Below are 19,360 nucleotides of genomic sequence, written 5' to 3' on the forward strand. Positions count from 1 at the left end.
GGGGGCGGGGGCCCGGGCCGGGGTTCAGCCCCCACCTCGTCCCGACTAGCGGCGCGACCTCGGGCGAGACCGTCCCCTCTGCGGCCTCAGTTTGCTCGCCTGTAAAGTGAGGAGTGGGTCGGTGCGCCCCAGGGGACACGCGGACCCCCCTGCCCCGGGAGGGGAGCAGGAAGGCGCATGCGCGCGCCTGTCCCGGGCGTCTCACCTTGGCCCCCCGCGCCCCTCCCTCGGGCCGGGACTCGCCGAACAGGTTGGGGTCCTTGGAGTGGGAGGGGCCACGCGGCGAGGAGGGCCCCCGGGCGCCGGCGAGCGGGGGGAGGGGGGCGGGGCGGGAAGGCCTCCCGGAGCCCCGCCCCTCCCGGAGCCCCGCCCCTCCCGGAGCCCCGCCCCTCCCGGAGCCCCGCCCCCGCCCTCGCCCCGCCCCGCCCCGCCCCGCCCCGCCCCGCCCTCGCCGCCCTGCACGCCCGCCGCCGCCGCGCGCTCTGCTCCAGTCGCCCGCGCCGCCAACTTCGCAGCGGCCGGCCGGGCCATGGGGGCGCCCCCGGGCCGGATCACGTAGCTGCGGCGACCCCGAGCCCTCGCGGCCCGAAGCGCCCGGCCGGCCCTCGCGCGCCCAGGCCATGGGCGGCCGCGGCTCCCCGCTGTGCACGGCGCCACCCGCGGTACGCGCGGCCAGGCCCGGAGGGCGGCGGCGGCCCCCAGACGGCCCGGGACGCTGAGGATGCTCGCGGGGTGCGCCGCGCCCCCTCCCCCCGCGGGCCGCGCCTGCAGCGGAGGCGGGGAGGGGGCGCCGGGCCTCCTGCGGGCGGGAGCGAGGGCGGGCGGCAGGTTCGCGCCCCGCGCCCCCAACTTGCTCGGGTGCCCCCTCCGCGGCCGGGACGCGCCGGGCTCTGCCGCCCGCGGGGCCGGGGCCGGGGCCGGGAGACGCCGCCCGGGGTCCAGGCTCACGTCCCCTTCTGCCCCCCCCCCCGCAGGTGGCCGAGGGCGGCCCGGCCCGCGAGCCGCTGCAGGTGCTGGAGGTGTCCCCCCGCAAGAGGCTGCCCGGCGGGCCCGAGCAGGACCCATGCGGCAGCCGCCCCGCGCCCGAGGGCTCCGGTGCGGGCGCGGAGCAGGGCCACTCGGCGGGCGGAGGCGGCTGGTGCCGCCACTGCCACACGAAGCTCGCCGAGCTCAAGCGACAGGCGTGGAAGCTGGTCAGCGGGCCCGGGACACCCCTCCGGGTAAGTGAGCCTTCCCGGGACCCACTTCTCCCGGCAGGGACTGAGCACCTGGGGTCCCGGAGGGGCCGCTGCTCGGCTCTTCCTTTCCCTCCGTGGGCCTCGGTTTCTCCTCCTGTAGCGCGCCTGTGAGTTGGAGCAGCTCGTCCCCAGGCTCCGCGGTGGGGCGGGAGGGGCTTGGGCAGGCGGGTCTCCCCGGAGCCACAGATGTCCCGCAGCTGGAACCACAGCCTGTGTTTGGGAGGGGAAGGGCAGAGGGAGACGGCGCGGACCCCACCCAGGGCGGGACAGCTCCTGCCCTGCCAGCAGCAAGAGGTTACTGGGTGCGGTGTCGCCCTTGGGGCACCTGGGCCCCCAGCCAGGTGTCTGGAAACTGCACACCTGGGGCGGGAGGCCTTGGAGGACCGGCCGGTGGGCCTGCCACCGTGAGGGGGGCCCTGCCTACCCCCTCCCTGGGGCAGGACTAAGAATTGTGTGCGGGACACAGCCTGGGGCTTTGCCTCCTTCGGCAGTGACCACCCATTTGGGAACGGGGGCAGCTGGGCCCGGGCAGCCTAGGTGTTTGCCCCCGGAGGGGGCTTTGCCAGATTCTCCAGCCAATGGGCTTGCCCTGGTCTTGGAAGGAGCTGGGACCATTGTTCTAGGAACAATGAGCCCTGGAAGTTTGCAAAGCCTGGGAAGGTGGGGGTCTCCAGAGGAAGCCCTTCCCGCCAGACCTTAGTCTTTTTGAAAGCGGTCTTGGGAAGTCCGCATAATCCCCATTGAATCTAAATATAGTTCTCTAAGGAGGCTTAGCAGGCCGGGATGGGGGCGAGAGCCTGGGTTCCAGGGGTCCCTTGGTGTTCCTGTCTTGGGCGGGGCTGGGAAGGGAGGTGAGTCTGGTTTCTGTCCTGGTGACACTCTGTGGTGACGAGAGGGGACCTGTGGCCTGCCCTGGGCTGGAGCTGGACCCTCCCGATGTGCTGCTCGGAGCGGGGTGCAGCCTTTCCAAGCTCTGTGCCTCAGGTGGCCTGAATCTGGTTGGGTCCCGTGAGAGGGTGGTTTGGGACCGACTTCCTGGGGGCCTGTCAGAGCCTCCAGGCCAGGTTACTACCCCATTAGGGGAAACAGCCTGGAGGGAGGAGGGGCCTCGGTGGCCCAGCTGGGTTTTGCCTGGTGGTGCTGAGCGTGTGGCCAGCTGGTTGCAGGTGGTGGGGGGGATCCCGGTGGAGAGAACCCCTCATGGGGGCGGGGGCCTGGCCCAGGGGTCTCCCGCTGCCCACGCTGATGGGGAAGCGTCCTGACCACCCAGAGTGCTCACCTCCTCCCCTGCCTCAGCCTGTTCTGAGTTTGGCAGTACCCCTCGGTGCCAGGTGGGGGCTCATCCCCTTTCCCGGCCTCCCCTGCTCCCCAGCGGCACGCTCACCCTGCAGACCAGGGTCCCGTGCTTTGTTCCTGGTCTGCGGCCCCTCCCCCGCTCCGTTTCCTCCTTTGTCAGATGGGTGTAGCCTCCTGGGGCTATTCTGGGAGTGGGATCCAACCTGTAGGATGCTGTGCTCAGGGCAGGGAAGGCCCTATTATGCATTGTTTTTCCCGTGAGGATGGAAGCAGGTCTTGGGAGGTTCCGGACCCTGGGGCTGAGCCACCCAAGCCAGGGGGACATGGGGGCTTGGGCCTGAGACCCTGGAACCTTGGTGGGTGTCATAGTCCTGGGCAGCCCGGGCTCTCCCCGGCACTCTGGCTGGATCTCAGCCTGCAGCCTCTCCCCCTGCCCCAGAACTTCCTTCAGGGAGGGCTGGGGAGGTGGTGTCTGGGACGCGTGTGTGGGGACCTGCTCTGCCTTGGTTAGGAGGTGGTGGGCGGGGCGGGGGCCTGTGTGGCTGGCTTTGGGCGAGCCCAGACCTCCTCAGAGTCTGGCCCATGTCCAGCAGCCCTGGGCTCTGTTCTGAGGCCAGCAAGGCGCTGGAGGGTAGAGTTGGTGTTCTAGGATTTTCCCTAGGGGGCCCTTTCTTGTTTTGCATCCTGCACAGATGAGCTTCATAAGGACAGCGCTTCACAGTTTACAGAGAACTTCCCTGCGTCTCACTTGATCTCACACTTGCATAGGGGGAGGCTCCGACTGGGGCTTGCTGGGCTCCCATGGCTGGGGGTGGGGTTGGAGCTGGATTGCAGCCTGGCTCATGGAGGCCCTCACCTCAGGGTCCCCGCTTGATCTCAGGTTTGGGGGTGGGGCTTGAGAGGGTAGAGAGACAGGTGACCGTAGGCTGCCCTGGGCCACCCATCCTGTGCCCCTGGCGTCCCTGCCAGGGCTCCACCCTGCTGGCTCTTTGTCCACCCCGCAGGTTTGTTGAGATCTGGAACCATCTTTGTACCCATTTCACAGGCAGGTAGAGCAGCGCCAGCACAAGGCGGCTGAACACCTCAGCCCTTGCTGCTTTGCTGGGATGTGGGCTCCAGGGTCATTGTGTGCCGGGGCCTCGGTGACCATGGGGGTCGAGTGGGGCAGTGGGCGCCCTGCCCGGCCATCAGGTGGCCTGCCTCTCCCCTGCTGCCTTGTCCTTTCTTCAATCTGTGCCTGCCTCGGTTTCTCCACTGGGGAAGTGAGGGGGGGTGACCGTGGTCCCCACTGAGGGATGTCATCTATGTGGAGTGGATAGGACCGTGCCCTGAGGCTGCTAGGGGCCTCGGGGAGGGAACATGCTCTGCTGCCCAGGTGTAGGCTGGGAGACTGTCCTCTCTGAACCAAGATGGGCAGTGGGCCGGGGTGTGGAGGAGACACCCAGATGGGGGCCTTCAGGCTGAGCACCCCTCACTGCACCCGCACCCCCCAGCATCTCCCCTCTGCTCTCCTCTGGACTGTCCAGCAGCCTCCCAGGGCCCTTACCCCTGTGGGCTGTGCTCCCCCCAGGCCCCCAGTGACCCCAGATCATCCCACCCATTCCCTGCCCTGAGCCCCCCATGCCCCTGCCCGGTGCCCCCACTTCTGGGAAGTCTCCTGGGGGCTCGCATCCCTCCCTCCAAGGGACCAAAGGCCTTGCTCTGCCGCCAGGCCCGAGTGCCCCCCAGCTTCTCACTGGTCACTCCGTTCTCCTTCCCCCAAGTGAGGATCTGAGACCCCGGCCTCAGCCGATCTGTGTCCTCACCTCCACGGTGAACTGGTCACCAGGTTCCCGCAGACTCCTTTCAGCGTCCCCTCTAGTCCAGGCCCCGATGCCTGCGCCCCGCCAGCCTCCCACACTCAGGGCATCCAGAGGGGAGTTGTCCAACCATGGACCCCTTGGGGGGGGTCTCTGGCCTGACCAAGGTTCGCCGAAAGGTGCCTTCCGGTGCACGGGGCTGCCTCTGCCTTCATCCCGCAGTGACTTGTCACAAGCACGCCCTTTGCAGAGGCCCAGCCCTCGTCCCGCCCATGCTCAGGAGTCACCAGTGTCCTCAGTACTGGTGGCCACACTGCCAGCCGTGGCAGGGAGACTCTGGGGCCCCCCGTCTCTGGGCAGCCCCTGCTGCTGCCCCTGACCCCGTCACACCCCGTGGCCCCCATGCGGACTCTGTGCCCGCTGTGCTGCCCCTAGGCCGGGAGCTCTATCAGGACAGGCATGGGGTCCAGGTCACCCAGAAATGTTTGTGGAATGACTGAGTGACCAGGCTTTTCCTCCCACACCCCTCTGTGTCCGGCCCCAGGGCTGCTGGGCTGGACTCCTGCTCCCCCCAGCCTCGCCATCCTCCAGGATGGCGATCCTCACCCTCCTTGGTGCAGGGGGACCCCAGATCCTGCTCGGGGACCCATTCCAGCTGCCAGTCCGATGCACCACGCCGAGGCGGTGCCTCCTCCGGAGACCCCGTGACATTCGCCGAGTCAGTACTGGTGCTGAATTGATTAGCGCCCCTGATGGGGGAGAGGGATCAATTCTCATTTAGCCCTTGCAAATCTCTTGCTCGCCCCGGCAGGGGGTCTCCTCGTCCTCGTGGCCCCCTGTGAGCTCCAGAACCACCGCTGATGGTCCCTGACCGCTGCTGCAGCCCCCAGGCATTTGCTCACGTTTCACACCACGCTGGCCAGCCAGCGAGCCCGAAGGCTGCGGGCATCACCTGTCACTGCCCCCACCAGGAAGCCTCCCGGGCCCCGCATGCCCTGTGTCCTCGGCACCCCGCTCTGAGGGAGGGCACTGCCACGTGATACTGGCGTCCTGGGTGCACTGTCGCGACTGCCTGTGCTCCTGGAGGGCGGGGGCTGGGCCCAGCTGGCGAGGGACCTCTGCTGCCTGTGAGTCCCTGAAGCCCCGTTCCCCACACCGTTTGCAGCCTGGCCCTGAGCTCGACTGGTTTCGGGGGCCACCCCTGTGCCAGGACCACGGTGCCTGCCTTGGGGCTCCGCGGGCAGTGTTCCGCCGCTGAGCCAGGTGCTGGCAGCTCCAGAGGCAGCCAGGGAGGTGTGAGAGGGGCGGGCGCTCCCTGGGGCTGGTGGCTGGGCAGGCTCCCAGCTGGCAGGGGCCCGGATGACTCAGCGGCGACGGGAGCAGTCTGCGGGGCTCGGAGGCTCCCCGGCCACTGCGGGGGGACAGCCAAGCCCGGGCAGGGAGGCTGAGGGAGGAGGCCGGGGAGGGCCTCGCCTCGCCATCCAGCCTCTGTGGGACCTCAGCGCCTCCCTCCTCTCTAGACGGAGGTGGTCTAGCCAGTGTCCTCTGGTGTCCCTTGGTCCAGTGAGGAATGACGGGGTGCCTGTCTATGTCCTGCTGGTCCAGGCAGGGCTTCGGGGAGTGAGAGTGGGCAGCCAGGGGCGGGGGTGCGAGCCAGCGCCCTCGGAGCACCAGCACGAGCAGGGCTGAAGCTTCAGGAGCTGGCGGGCTGCGGGCCCTGTAGGCTGCCCCGGTGCCCCCCCGGGGAGGGCCTGCTTGGGGGGAGTCCGGCTGCGGGCAGCGGCGGGGCTGAGCCGGGGATGCGAGCTGCGCTGAGGGCCCTGCTCCTCTCCGCGGACAGGTGCAGGGCCGGGGTGCTGAGTCCCTTGCTCCCCCGGGTTAAAAGGAAGCCGTTTTCATTTTTTGTGTCACGTTTTGTGGCTGGGGGACCCCCATGGGGTGGGGTGGGCTCCTGGCATTCCATGGGAGGGCTCCTTGGCCTCATCTGCTCTGCTCTCTGTCCCCCTGGAGCATCCCAGGCTTCGGCTCTGGGGTGGGTGGGCTCGGCCGGGCTCCTGCGGCCACAGATGGATGGTCCTGCGTGGCCCAGGGCCGTGGCTCTGTGTTCACCTCCGCCCCTGTGTGACGGATGCTGACCCACGCCACAGCCTGCCCCGGGTGGAGCGTGTCAGCCACTGGCCCTGCCCCGTATCCTGCACTTGCCTCGGGCATGGCTATAGGGTCGGCCGGTCCCTAAAGGTCCCCGTCCACCCTTCACAGCCACAGCACAGCTCCACGGACCTGGCCTATCTAAACCTCAAGGAATTGTCTGGAAGCCATTTGGGTGTGGCTTGCTCGGTGGTTGCCCTTGATGCAGCCACAGGCCCTCCTGATCTCATCCCTGGGGATCCCTCTCCTGGGCCCCCCTTCTCGAACCCTCCGCACTTTGAGCCCTTGCTGCTCAAGCTTTGTGGTCTGATCCTAGAGTCTTAGCCCCAGGCTCAGGGCAGCGGGTGAGTCCTGTGGTCCCCGGCAGGGTGGGCATCGGTGGCGATGGGCCCCCGGCCCTGGCACCCTGGGGGCACTTGCAGCCAGCGCAGCGGGCCAGCGGGAGGCCTGCGGGTGCTCGTCTCCAGATGGTGTCTGCCTTCGCTGCTGCGGGATCAGTGGGGAGGGTGGGCTGGGTGTGTGCCGTGGGGGGGGCCCTCCTCTCTCAGAGCGCCCCGGCAGCCCTGTGGGGAGAGGAGCCTCAGGGTGGACACCCAGGGTACCTGGCCCGTGGGGTTGTGCTGCGAGAGGGGGAGCAGGGGAGACGGGAGGGCTGATACCGGCAACCAGGCTTCAGGCCCGTGAGGAAAACATGCTGAACTATCCACCACCCTATGGGGCGAGGGAGGGAATAGCAGGCACCTGCCTAAGGCCACACCCCCACCCCGGCCACTTTCCCTCCACTGTTTCTGCTCGTAACTGAAGTGCTGGGGGCCTGGGAGAGAGGGCTCTGGAAAGGGGCATCTAGGAGGGCCTCCTGGAGGAGGCGGTGTTTGATCTCGGTTAGATTTAAATCCACGGAGACGGGGCGAGGGTCTCTGAGGGGAGGGAACCTTAAGGGGTCCAAGATGGGGACAGCTGGAGCATGCTTGGGGGCTGTCACGGGGTGCCAGGTAGAGCGAGGAGGGGAAACCAGGGTGAAGTCAAGGGTCAGGCGGTCTGGAGGAGGGGAGTTACACTCCAGCCCGGGAGCAGAGGTTGGGGGCTGGGGTGTCCTGCGAGGTCCTTTGATTCAATAGCTGCAGCCTCACGGGAGGGACCTGGTGGCTGGGGACCCCTCTGGGCTGGGGCCATGTGCGTGCAAGGGCCCCCAGCAGGGGGACGCGGGTTACTCCAGGGGCTCCACTGTGCTTCTGTACCCGGCCTCTTCCCGCGGGCCCACCCGGGTCAGTGTCCGGCCTCCTGGGGGTTCGGAGCCCTCCCAAGTGGCACTGCTTGCAGGATGCAGTATGGACCCCTCCTCGGTGGTGAGAACCTGCTCAGATGAGGAGAATGAGGTCGTGCGGCGGCGGCCCACACCCACGGGGCTGTACTGAGCCGTGCGGGGGGCTCCAGGCTCCCCCCAAAGTGTGTGGTGCGCCTCCTCTGCGGGGCGAGTGCTCCCAGGATGCTGGCCTCTCTGTCCCCTGACCCCAGCCGAGGCCATCCTGCTGGCCTGGCCTTCAGCCGCCGGGATCCCCAGCACCCTTGTGTGGCATCGCGGCGTCGGAGGACAGGGGAGGCTATTGAAGGGAGGGGGTCTCAATGAACCAGTGTGTGCCCTGACCGCCCAGCTGGCTGGTGCCTGGCACAGGGCCTTGGGGACCAGTCCGTGCTGGGTGGGCCGGGCGGCACCCCCGGCTCTCCCCACCCCTGCCTCTGGCCGAGGAGGGGGGCAGGTGTCAGCTAGGGGGCCCTCAGAGCTGCAGACCGATGGGGCCGGAGTGGTCTCCAGGGTTGGGCGGGCAGGTGCGGGGGGTCGGGTCCGGGGTCTCCGGGTGGACGTGGGTGGGCAGGGCCCCTGGCTGGCACTGGGCTCCTTGGTGAGGTGCCTGGCAGGTGGGAGGGGCCGGGGTGTGGCCGGCTGGCAAACCGAACCCCACCGGCCCCCAGCCCGGGTCCGGCAGGCCGCACGCGGCATCGGAACGTCCCCGCCGACAGAGCCGCGCGGGACCAGCGCCGGGCCCGGCAGCTGGGGTCCTCCCCCCACCCCCGGACCTGCCGTCGGCTCTGGAAGGCGCAGCTGCACAGGGTCAGGGCCCTGGGCGATGTGTTCGTGGAGGGCGGGGAGGATGAGGCAGAGGGCCAGGCCCCGGCCCGTGCTGGGGAGGGGCCCACCGGGCCTCGGGGCGCTCCTCCGGGGGGGCCTCTGGGCCTGCTCGTCCCCCCGAAGGCTCTGCCCGTGGGCCCCCTTTCTAGACACGGGGTGACGGGGGCTCACAGACTGAGGTCTGGGGGTTTGTGCCGAGCGGGGAGCGGAGGGCCAGCCTCCGCCCTGGTCGGCTCGGGTCCTGCCCCGCGGTGGGCTCGGCCGGCCAGGCTTCGAGAAGCCTCTCCTGGCGGGGCGAGGGGGTGGCCCATCCCTGGAGGAGTCACTCTGGGCCTCGGATGAAGGAGGAAATGGAAGGATTACTTAAAGCAGCTCGGAAGCCCCAGAAAGCAGATGAGAAATGGCGAGTCGTTATTTTTAAGTGGGGGGAGGCTCCCTAAAACCCCGGCGGCGTGATGGGTAGGTGGTGTGCGGCGCTAAATTGAATCAAATTAAGAAAAACATTTTCCAAATGCAAGTAAAATATCTGTTTAATTAGACTGTAGAGAGGAAATGAAAAGTAATATTTTGCAGCGGGGTAATCACCGTCTTCCTGAAGGTGCGGGGCTCCCGGGGGTGCCTGAGGGGTGGCGTGGCGGCGGGGCCTTTCGGGGCTCCGAACTCCTGATACTGCGCCAACGACAGCTGGGGCTTGGGCCCGTGGTCCCTGGGCGCGACCCAGAGAGGGGGCTGCTGGCTTGTGACGTGAGGGCCGCCGTGGTCCTGGAGGGGGAGCAGGGCGGGGCCGCAGGGGCGCCCAGGGCCCGCGGGTGCTGTGGAAGATGCCAGCTCCTGGGCCGAGCCCCCCTCCCCGTGGGGTCCCTGGGGGTGGGACACCGGTCGGGCTAAAGCTTGCTGCCTGCCGAGCCGGGCCAGCAGACGGGTGGGAGGTCTTGGGTCCCTCCTGCGTGGGGCGCGTGGTGCCGCGTGGCTGGGCGTGCAAGTGCCCGTGCCGCTTGGGGCTCCCGCTCTGGGCAGCCCCCGCCCCCGTGCTCACCCGGGCCACTGCTGCTGGGCGTCAGAGGGGCTCCGGGCCGGGTGGGCCCTCAGCCCCGCGGGGTCTCCGTGTGGTCACCCAGGGCAGCTCTGTCCTCTTTGTGTCTCGTGTGTGTGACGTGACACAGAGGTTGGAGGACGCCCCTGCCCCTCCCTGGGCTGCCAGGAGGTCCCCGCGGCGCTGGAGTGTCACCTGGGGCCCGGTGCAGGCACTGGGAGCTTCCCCCAAGAGGTGCGCTTGGCTGCCAGTGCGGGAAGGGCTCTGGCCCAGGTGTGTGTGGGCGAGCGTCCTGGGGGCTCAGGAGGACGGGGTTGGGGTTGGTGCGCCCGGCCCCCCACTGAGCAGCCCTCCTGCTTTGCTTCCCTTCCTCCCGGGGCTTTGATGCCCAGAGCCTGGGGCGTTGGTGGGGCTGGGGCCTCCCTGCCAGCTGCCATCCGAATTCCTGATGACACAGCTGGGAGGGGGGTTTGCTGGCTTCCTGCCTCCTCGCCCCCAGCCCCCCGTGCCCTGGCCAGCGTGGTGGGGGGCTGGTGCGCGCCCAGGCCTGTAAGCGGCCGGCCCCTGCTCCAGCTCGGCCTTTCCTTCCTGCCTCCTCTGTGTGGCCGTGCAGGGGGTGCCACGGGGCTCCCCCGGGGGCCCCACGTCCCAGGCCAGGCAGAGGCAGTGGAACAATGGGCAGCTGGGCCAAGGGGTGGGGGGCGGGGAGGGGGGGCTGGGCCGCCTTTCAAGTCAGCTAATGGCCGCAGCAGCCCGCACTTCCTTCCCTCCTGCCCGTCCACCGAGCAGCCCAGCAGCCTCCCGCTGAGTGGAAAATCCAGAGTCATCAGAGCTGGGACCTGGAAAACAGGCTGGGAGTGACAAGTGACAGAGCCAGGCCTGCGGCTGGGGACCCGGTGTCTGGATTCCATCGGTGGCCCCGCGTGCCAGCCCGGGCGGGGGCTCCCGCAGAGTTTCCATGGGCCTCCCCCCGCCCCCCGCCCCCGCAGGGCTCGCCCGGCCCTGCGCCCGCTTCCTGCCGTCCGCTAATTGGGACCAGACATGCTGGCACTTCAGAGGCTCCGGAGCCCTCCAGCCCTCGGCCGGAGAACATCCAGGCCTTCCGGAGGGACCCACGAGTCGGGCAGCTGGTGCCACTTGCCTGGGCCAGGGCCACCCTTTCGTTGGACCCGGGGTACGTGAGGGCAGCAGGGCCTGTGGCTGAGGCTGAGCGGGGCCTACCAGCGGTGCGCCCTCCCAGCGAGGCCACCCTGCCACAGCGGGCGCCCCCTTGGACCGTCCCCTGCAGGCCGCAGTTCCGGCTCGGGAAGCCTGGCTGGGGTGCATGAGATGCACCCGCTGGGAGGGTGGCCTCGGCTTCCTCTTCGGAGGAATGGGTGTGTTTGGGGAGCTGTGGCCCCTTTGTGGCCGGCAAGGCAGCCGGTGGGAGTCGGGTCCTGCCTGGGGTCCGTGGGGGCGGTGTGGCCACCTAGAGAGTAGGGGGCTGCGGGGGGCTGCCTGGGGCCAGGCAGGGAAGAGGCCTCCAGCTCTGGGGCGTTGTAGCAGGTCCCGGCTGGGTGGGGAGGGGAAGGTCCAGGTGTACCCCCGACCCTGACCCCGCACGGCCCAGCTGGCCAAAGTGAAGACCTAGGCCCGCATTTGGGGTTTGGCACTGGGAAAGTCCTGGGTGGTCATGGCCGCTGCTGGGCCGGGCCAGCAGGTGCCTGTGGCTGGGGCTTACCTCCCTGGGGGAGGGCAGGGAGGCCGAGAGGCCGGGCCTAGATCAGGTCTGATCCCTGCAGGGCTGCCCCAGGGAGGCGCCAGGGCAGAGCCTGGTGGGGCCATCGAGGGACGGGGCAAGGGCCCTGGGACTAGGACTCTTGATAACTTCTCTCCAGTGAGGTTCCTTCCAAGGATTGACTCCCTCCTCTTCTCCTCCCAGAGGTGTCACCTCTTCCAGGAAGCCCTCGCTGGCCTCCAGGCTGGGTGAGGGTCTCCTCTGGGCTCCCCCGGCTCCTGTTCTTAGCCCTTTGTGGACACTAAGCTCCCAATGAGGGAGACCCGTGTGTCCCCCTCACCCAGTGTACCGCGGGGACGCCGGGGCTGCGGGGGACTGAGTCCGAGCCTGCGGTCCAGCGGGGTGGGCATCGAGCCTCCTGCCTCCTTGCCCACTGGCGCTCGTCCTCCGTCCTCCGTGGGCCCGGGACTGCCTGGCTCGCCCCTCCCGGTGTCCCTGCACGGCATGACTTCTGCGGCACTTAGCGCGGGGCCGCATTTCATTTTTCTGCAGATTCGGACCAGGGCTGGAGGGTTCACAAAGGCGGGGAGAGGGTGTCCAGCCGAGCCCGGGGAGCCCTCGTGGCTCTGGATGGGTGTTGCTTTTGTGGAGGGGTGGGTGGGTGGAGTGGGGTGGGGGCCCCCGGGGGAAGGGCCCTGGGCCGGGCTGGAGGATGCGGCGACCCTGCTTCTGGGCCGCCTGGCCTTGGCCGCCGGTGGCCTGGCGGTCGGGGAGCGCGCAGACGCCTCGTTAGCCGGGAGCGAGCGCGGCAGCGGCGGAGGCGGCGGGCAGTTGTCAGGGCCACCGTGGGCCTCCCCGCTAAGCGCCGACAATCATTTTCCTGCTGGGCTCACGCAGACGGAACCGTTTGGGGCTTATTAGTCAGTTATGGATTCTGCGGCGGCCACAGCACGAGCTGGCCTGGCGCCGTGTGGGGCGAGCGCCCGGGCCCTGACCACCTTTGTCCCGTGTCCCCCCAGGACCCTTGCCTCTCCGCCCTGCTGCTCGACAAGCTGCCGGCGCCGGGAACCCTGCCTGCGTGCCGCCCGGAGGCCGAGCGCCGCTGCGACGTCTGTGCCACACGCCTGAACCAGCTCACGCGGGAGGCCCTGCGGCTGCTCCAGGCACCTGCCAGCCGCGAGGACCCCGACGCGCCTCGAGGGGGCCCCGGCACCGTGACCGGCCCGCGGGATGCACCCGTGCCTGCCGGCCCGCCAGGGAGGCAGCCGGGCCGAGTGGGGCCCGACAAGAGGAAGGGGGCGGCCTGGCCGGCTGGGCGCAGTGTCCAGGTATCGGTGGCGCCCGCTGGCCTGGGCGGGGCCCTGAGCACCGTCACCATCCAGGCCCAGCAGTGCCTGGAGGGCATGTGGAGCGTCTCCAGGGTCAACAGCTTCCTGCCGCCGTCGTGCCTGGTGAGTCCCCCGGGCAGGGTGGGCTGCTGGGCTCCTGCTTGGGGCTCCCCGTCCGCCCCTCACCGTGGCCCATGTCATGCAGGCTCAGTGGCTCCCCCCGGCTCAAGGGGCCATGAGCGCGGTGGCGGAAGGCCCGGTCGGTCTGCTGGCAGAGTCCCAGTGGGCAGGGCCCGGCCACGTCCCTGGGGGCGTCCCCTCATACGTCACCCGCATGCGTGGTTGGCAATGACGTTGGCCACTCTTGCTTCTGAGACCATGTGGGGTTCCGTGGGCTCACAGGAGGGCTACCGGGACGCCGTCAGACCCTCCTTCTCAGGGTCTGACAGAGGGAACGTCTCCTTGTGAGGAGGGGTCCCCAGTGCCCCTCCCCTCCAGGCTCCCCTGCCAGGCCAGGCTGCCCCCAGAGCTGTGGCCCAGCTGACAGAGCCTGGAGTGCGGGGTGAGGCCCGCAGGCAGAGGAGGTCTGTGTCCACCCCCATGGTGTCTCAGGAGCCGCCCCTTTCCAGCTGGCTGCATATTGAGGGGGGAGGCCGCCCCCCCTCAAAGTCTCCTCTCTCAGGTGCACCAGATTGTGGCCCCCACCGGGGGGCATGGCCTCCATGGGACTAGCTCTGGGCACCGGGGGGCACTGTGGGTGCCACGGACTTGGGTCAGTGTCGTCAGGCAGGACTCTGGGCCTGTGTCACCCCCATGGTTGAGATGAAGCCAGTCTTGGAGGGCGGAGCTGAGGCTGGCTGCTTCCCCGCTGTCCACGGAGCTTGGCTGGTGGTGGTCTCTCCCAGGTGTCTGCTGTACCCCCAGTTTCCCATCGAGCAGAAAGGATACTAGGATAGGAGATGGAATGGGGGGTTGTTGGCTTAGGGGTCTCCTAGGACAAGGAGGGAGTTTGGGTTTGGGTTTGGGTAGTACATGAGGTTAACTGCTGGAGGCTGTCCTGGGAAGGTCTTTCCCCAGAAAGCACGTGGCTACTCTGCCCAAGCCTCAGGGGATACCTTCTCCTAGGGGTCTTGTGCCCTCAGGTGTGTCCACCTATTTAGCCCAGGAGAGGGGTTCATCAGGCAAACAAGTAGGAAGGACCTTCCAAGCCGAGGGAACCCTCTGTGTGGAGGCCCAGATGTGTGAAGCATGAGGCCTCCCTGGAGGTGTGAAGCATGAGGCCTCTCTGGAGGTGTGAAGTATCCCAACCTCCCTGGAGGTGTGAAGCATGAGGCCTCCCTGGAGGTGTGAAGCCCCGAGGCCTCCCTGGAGGTGTGAAGCACGAGGCCTCTCTGGAAGTGTGAAGCATAAGGCCTTCCTGGAGGCATGAAGCACTGAGGGCTCCCTGGAGGTGTGAAGCATGAGGCCTTCCTGGAGGTGTGAAGCATGAGGCCTCTCTGGAGGTGTGAAGTATCCCAATCTCCCTGGAGGTGTGAAGCCCTGAGGCCTCCCTGGAGGTGTGAAGCACGAGGCCTCCCTGGAGGTGTGAAGCCCTGAGGCCTCCCTGGAGGTGTGAAGCACGAGACCTCCCTGGAGGTGTGAAGCATGAGGACTCCCTGGAGGTGTGAAGCACTGAGGCCTCCCTGGAGGTGTGAAGCATGAGGCCTCCCTGGAGGTGTGAAGCATGAGGCCTCCCTGGAGGTGTGAAGCACTGAGGCCTCCCTGGAGGTGTGAAGCACTGAGGCCTCCCTGGAGGTGTGAAGCACGAGGCCTCCCTGGAGGTGTGAAGCACGAGGCCTCCCTGGAGGTGTTAAGCATGAGGCCTCCCTGGAGGTGTGAAGCATGAGGCCTCCCTGGAGGTGTGAAGCATGAGGCCTCCCTGGAGGTATGAAGCATGAGGCCTCCCTGGGGGTGTGAAGTATCCCAACATCCCTGGATGTATGAAGCACAGAGGGTTCCCTGGAGGTGTGAAGCCTTCTCAGAAGATGGGGCTGTGGGGAGAGCAGGGGAGGCAGTAGAGGGGTCGGGCCTGGCCAGGTGAGTCCTGACGCTGCTGCGTTGGTGCGTGTGGCTATATGGAGAAGCCCCCGCTGCCCCCTGCATCACCCACCCCCATGGAGCCGGGGGCAGAGATCCGTGGGTGACAACGAAAGCTGGTTCTGCTTGGTCCCGTTACTCCCGAGCCAGCTGCACAAGCTTCCCCGGGGAGCGCCTCTGAAATAGAGCAATGGGTAGACCTTCCCCAGGGACTCTGTGCCCTGTGGGGCCCTGGGCAATGGAGGTACAAGGAGGGTCCCCGGCCATGGGTCCCAAAGGATGAAGCATGAAGGCCTCCCTGGAGGTGTGAAGCACTGAGGCCTCTCTGGAGGCCTTTCGGGGGCCACTTTCAGTCCCAAAGCAGGATGGGCCCCTGCCCCCTCCACCCCCGGGCCCGTTGGCCCCTCTGAGCCCAGTAAGACCGTACTGGTTGATAGCGCTACCTCCCGCATGGCCTTTGAGGAGATCCTGCCCCTGCTGGGAGCCGGACCCTGTGACCCATTGCTGGGGCTGGTCCTCCACAGGGTTCTCTGTCCTTGGGGCCCCCTGGCCCTTGGCAGCTTGGGCATTGGGTGCGCAGAAGTTCGGGCAAGAGCTTCGGGCCTTGAACTAGCCTCCTGTTGGTGTGAAGCTACCTCCTGGGTGTGGTCTCGCTGCTTCTCAGTTCTCCTTTATTAAGTCTTGGGGTGAAGGCATGAAGAGGGCGGCCAGCCCCCACCACGCATGCCCCATGTCTCCGGGGCGGAGAGCTGGGCTGCCCGGGAGGAATGTGGTGGGGAGGCAGCTCAGGAGAGCTGGGTGGCTTCCTGGAGGAAGTGGCCTTGAGCTGGGCCCAGACGGAAGCGTCAGAGATGGCAGGCCCAGCACCAGGGGTGGTGGGACAGTGGGAGGGGGGCACCGGCAGTAGCCAGGGGGCTCCTTGCCCGGGGAGGGAGCCCAGTGCGTGCCTTGCCGGGGCCTCAGTGCCAGGCAGAGAGGAGGGCCCTTCACTGAGAGTGCCCAGAGGTAGAGGAGGGGCAGGAGCGACCGCGGAGCGAGCGGGGTCGGTGCAGCTGGCGTTGGCAGGCTTTCTGCCTCCGTGGGCCCGGGGGGCGGGGGGTCGCTGGCCTCTTGCCGGGCAGCCCCGCCAGCAGCCAGCACGTTGTAAAACGTGGGCATTTAAGGCTCCCTCTCTGTTTTATGTGCACATTGATTGCGTGCGGGGTGGGTGGGAATGGATTTATAATTAGACAACGGTCCTGGCGATCAATGGGGAGATTATTAGAAGCATAAATAGAACTTTAGGATTCAGATGAGGTAATTTCCCCGGAACCAGGGCATCGATCGCTAGAAGCGGCTCTGGAATGTTAAACTATCGGGAGGAAATGCTTCTGGGGGGACACGCTGCGAGTGGCCAGGACAGCCCGTCAGCCGCCCCGGGGCCTGGCTGTTTGCAGCAGCCGGGAGGGCTGGGCCTGTCGCCTTCTGTTCCGGTGCATGGAGAGCAAGAGGATGGTGGCAGGGATGGTCACTGGGGGAGGGGGGGATCCCAGGCTCTGAGGCCCGGAACGTTCTGGATGCTGTTGCCGGGAGCCTGCCCCGTGGTCCTGCCGGGGTCAAGTCATGGCCTGGCCGTCGGGAGAGCCCTGTATCCAGGTGGAGCAGCCCGCAGCCCGCCACGGCTGTAATCAAGACTGAAGCAGCCCACTGCCCTCCTCTGGGAGCACGGAGCTCGGCCCTTTCTGGCTCTTTCCACCGCCTGGGAGTCCAGCGATGCTACCTGGTGTGGGACCCACCTGGCGGCAGACAGTCTGGCGGACAGCTGCTTTCCAGACCGTCAGGTGGAGGATGGAGGTGCCTGTGGGGCCAGGCCCTGGCCTGTCGCTACCCTGGCTGCCCTCAGCTACTGGGTGATGGCCGTGGGGTCAGGCCGTGGACTGCAGCCTGTCTCCCCCACACTGACAGAGCTCAGGGGTCAGTGGTGCTGCTGCCAGGCCAGCGGGGTCTGTGCAAACCTTCCTGCATCCTGCACACACCTTAGAGCCTGGGGCTCGTAGTCCAGGGAGGAGAACCCAGCGCCGAGGGCTCCAGGCTGGCCCGTGGGTGGGAGGATGGAGGGTTCCCTGGAGGAGGTGCCGCACACCTCTTGATGCGCACAACAGCAAGCGAGGTCGCTTGGGTGGAGGCCTGGGAGCAGGTTGTGCGGCACCAGCTTGTCAGTGTTGCTGACCTCTGGGCCAGCCTGCTTGCCTCCTCGTCCCTGTGATCCCCCGTGGGGTCTCTGGTAGATGCCCACCCATCCTCAGGGATGTGGCCGCGGTGGCAGGGGGTGGAGGGTTCTGGCCTGCCTCTCGGACCCGGCCCATTGCTGGTGCCCTCCCTCTGGGCCTCAGGTTGCCCCCCGGCCCCATGGAATGGACATTGGGCCGCGAGGCTGCTTCTGTGACGGGAGCTTCGAGGGGCAGGTGGGTGCCCGCCCAGGCTCTGTGCCCAGAACACTCCCAGCAAGCAGTGCCGCCCGTGCCCGCGCCGGGCCAGCTGTGTGCATGCTCCCGTCCTGGCTGCCCCTGCCCCGGGCCGCCCCCACCCTGTGGCTGGAAGTAGCCCCCGGGGAGGTATTCATCCCGAGGGCCTGGCCGACCCTGTCCTTCACGAGCCAGAACGTTCCGGGCCTTGGCATTCGGGCCCAGAGGCTTTTTCAGGAGGGTTCCTGTGGCGTTTCCCAAACTGTGCTCCTCGGAACCCGGCACCCCGCGGTGGGCCCGCCCTGGGGCCCCTCGGTGCCGGCCGGTGCTGGGCTCTGAGCTTCCGTGCCGGGGGCCCCCAGGACGGCGCGGCGCCCCTCGCCCTCCTCTCTCCGTGCTTCTCTCTCATTGCTGCTCTGGTGCCTCCACCTCCTTTGGTTTGCACCCCCCCGCCGCCCCCCCGCCCCGTCCCGCTTCTTTGGGCGGGCCCGGGTTCTGCTTTGGCGGGAGTCGGCGGTGGCCGTCCGGGTGGCCGTCCGGGTGGCCGGAGCCATGTCTCGGCAGCTCGTGGGACGGTGGAGCCGAGGCGTGTGAGGGACTCCTGAGACAGGTCAGTGCGGGCGGCCTGCGCCCTCGCCGGCTGGTGCTGGAACATTCTGGCCCGAGGCGGACAGGCTGCCTGCGATGCTGGGCTGCCCGGGCTCGGCGGGAGCGGACGGCACGGTGGCTCGGCCCCCTCGGTCACCCCGGCGCCCCGCCGGCCAGGACGCCTCGCTGAACAGCCACCGGGTCCGGGCCCCACGGCAGAGCCGCTGGGGGCTGGACGGAGCCGGGGCGGGCACCGGGTGGGCACAGGGCGGGCACGGGGCGGGCGGCCCCGTGGTCCACGTGGCTGGGACCAACTTACTTAGGGCCCTCGGCCGCCGCGCTCTGCTCCAGCGAGGTGCACCTGTCCCGGGGGCTCGTGCGTGGAGCGGTGCAGAAGGAATTCACGCTGGAGGCCGGGGACGATTGTGTATCACGTGTGTGTGGGACGGGAGTGTGGGCACAGGCGTGGCCGGGCCGTCGGGGTCCTTAGGGCCGGCGCTCTGCGTGATTTACACATTTGCCTTGAGCTTCCGCAGCCACCTGGAGAGGAAGCAGCTTCTCGTTGCCTGGGTCGAGGCCTGGCTGACCCTCCTTCTGGAATGTTCCCCGTGAGCTGGGGCCCCCTCTGTCCTGGCAGCCCCATTTCCCTCAGGCATAGGGGCCGCCTCCCAGCCAAGGGCTTGGTCTGGCTTGTGTCTGTGCCCCTGCCAGGCTGTGCGCTCCTGGACGACAGCAGGGAGCTCTGGACAGAGTGAGAGGGGCCGAGGCGAAGTCAGAGGGCTGGGGAGGCCAGGGCCCCTGGGGCAGGTGCAGGGAGTGGCCTGGGGGAGAGGGCTGCCTCGGCCGGGTTCTGACGGATGCATAGGAGTTCCTGCCCTGTAGGCAGACAAGGCAGGTGCAGGGTGTGCTGGGTGAGGGCCTGAGCTGTTTCAGGTTCACCCTTCTCTGCTGCTGACCTGTCCTCAAAGCCTTGGGGAGCGGCCAGGGCCCCAGGGGCAGGGGTGGCGTGTGGTTTCCATCCAGCTAAAAGTTTGGGGCTCTCTGCAACCCTTCCTTTGCAGACCTGGTTTTACTGTGTCCCAGGAGGGGTTTGGAAGCCGGTGCTGACCGCGGGCTGGGCAGGGCGAGACCCTCCGCCGTGGTGGGGAATGGTGCCCTCAGGTGGCAGGACCTGCTTCAGAACGTGCCTCCTGGGGCGCGTGGGGGCTTATTCTGCTGCCCCGGCCTTGTCACTTGGGAGACCCTGAGGACGTTGGACCCTCCAGGATGTGACTGTCGCCCGGGCTTCTCACCCTCAGGGTCGCCAGGCAGGCCCGTGTCCTGTCAGCGTGAGGACCCCGGGCCTCCCAGGTCGGGCCCAGCGGATAAACTTCCGGGGGCCCAGGCGAGGTGCCCGGGGGGCCCTCAGGGGCGTGGGTGGGGCTGGGGGGCCCAGGCTGAGGCAGGCCGCTTCCCTCCACTGCCAGGGGCCGCATGCACCCCCTCTGGGGCCGGGTCTGGCCTGGGGTCCAGCGCCCGACAAGCCACGTAAATGTGATATACGGTGGTCGGATCTCAAGTTTGCT

At 68.2% G+C, this 19,360-nt stretch overlaps 1 protein-coding gene across 1 annotated transcript in view; it reads left to right on the forward strand.

The window, feature by feature from the left end:
- Positions 1-620: 620 nt before the first annotated feature.
- KIF26A (kinesin family member 26A) overlaps positions 621-19,360 on the forward strand; it is a 38,216-nt gene continuing 19,476 nt past the window's right edge. Inside the window, exons 1-3 of the mRNA XM_077908426.1 lie at positions 621-662; positions 975-1,220; positions 12,379-12,810. Of these exons, the coding sequence (XP_077764552.1) occupies positions 621-662; positions 975-1,220; positions 12,379-12,810 (720 nt within the window). The remainder of the gene's footprint in view (positions 663-974; positions 1,221-12,378; positions 12,811-19,360) is intronic.

Source organism: Canis aureus, chromosome 9 (assembly GCF_053574225.1).
Source record: "Canis aureus isolate CA01 chromosome 9, VMU_Caureus_v.1.0, whole genome shotgun sequence".
Lineage (NCBI taxonomy): Eukaryota > Metazoa > Chordata > Mammalia > Carnivora > Canidae > Canis > Canis aureus.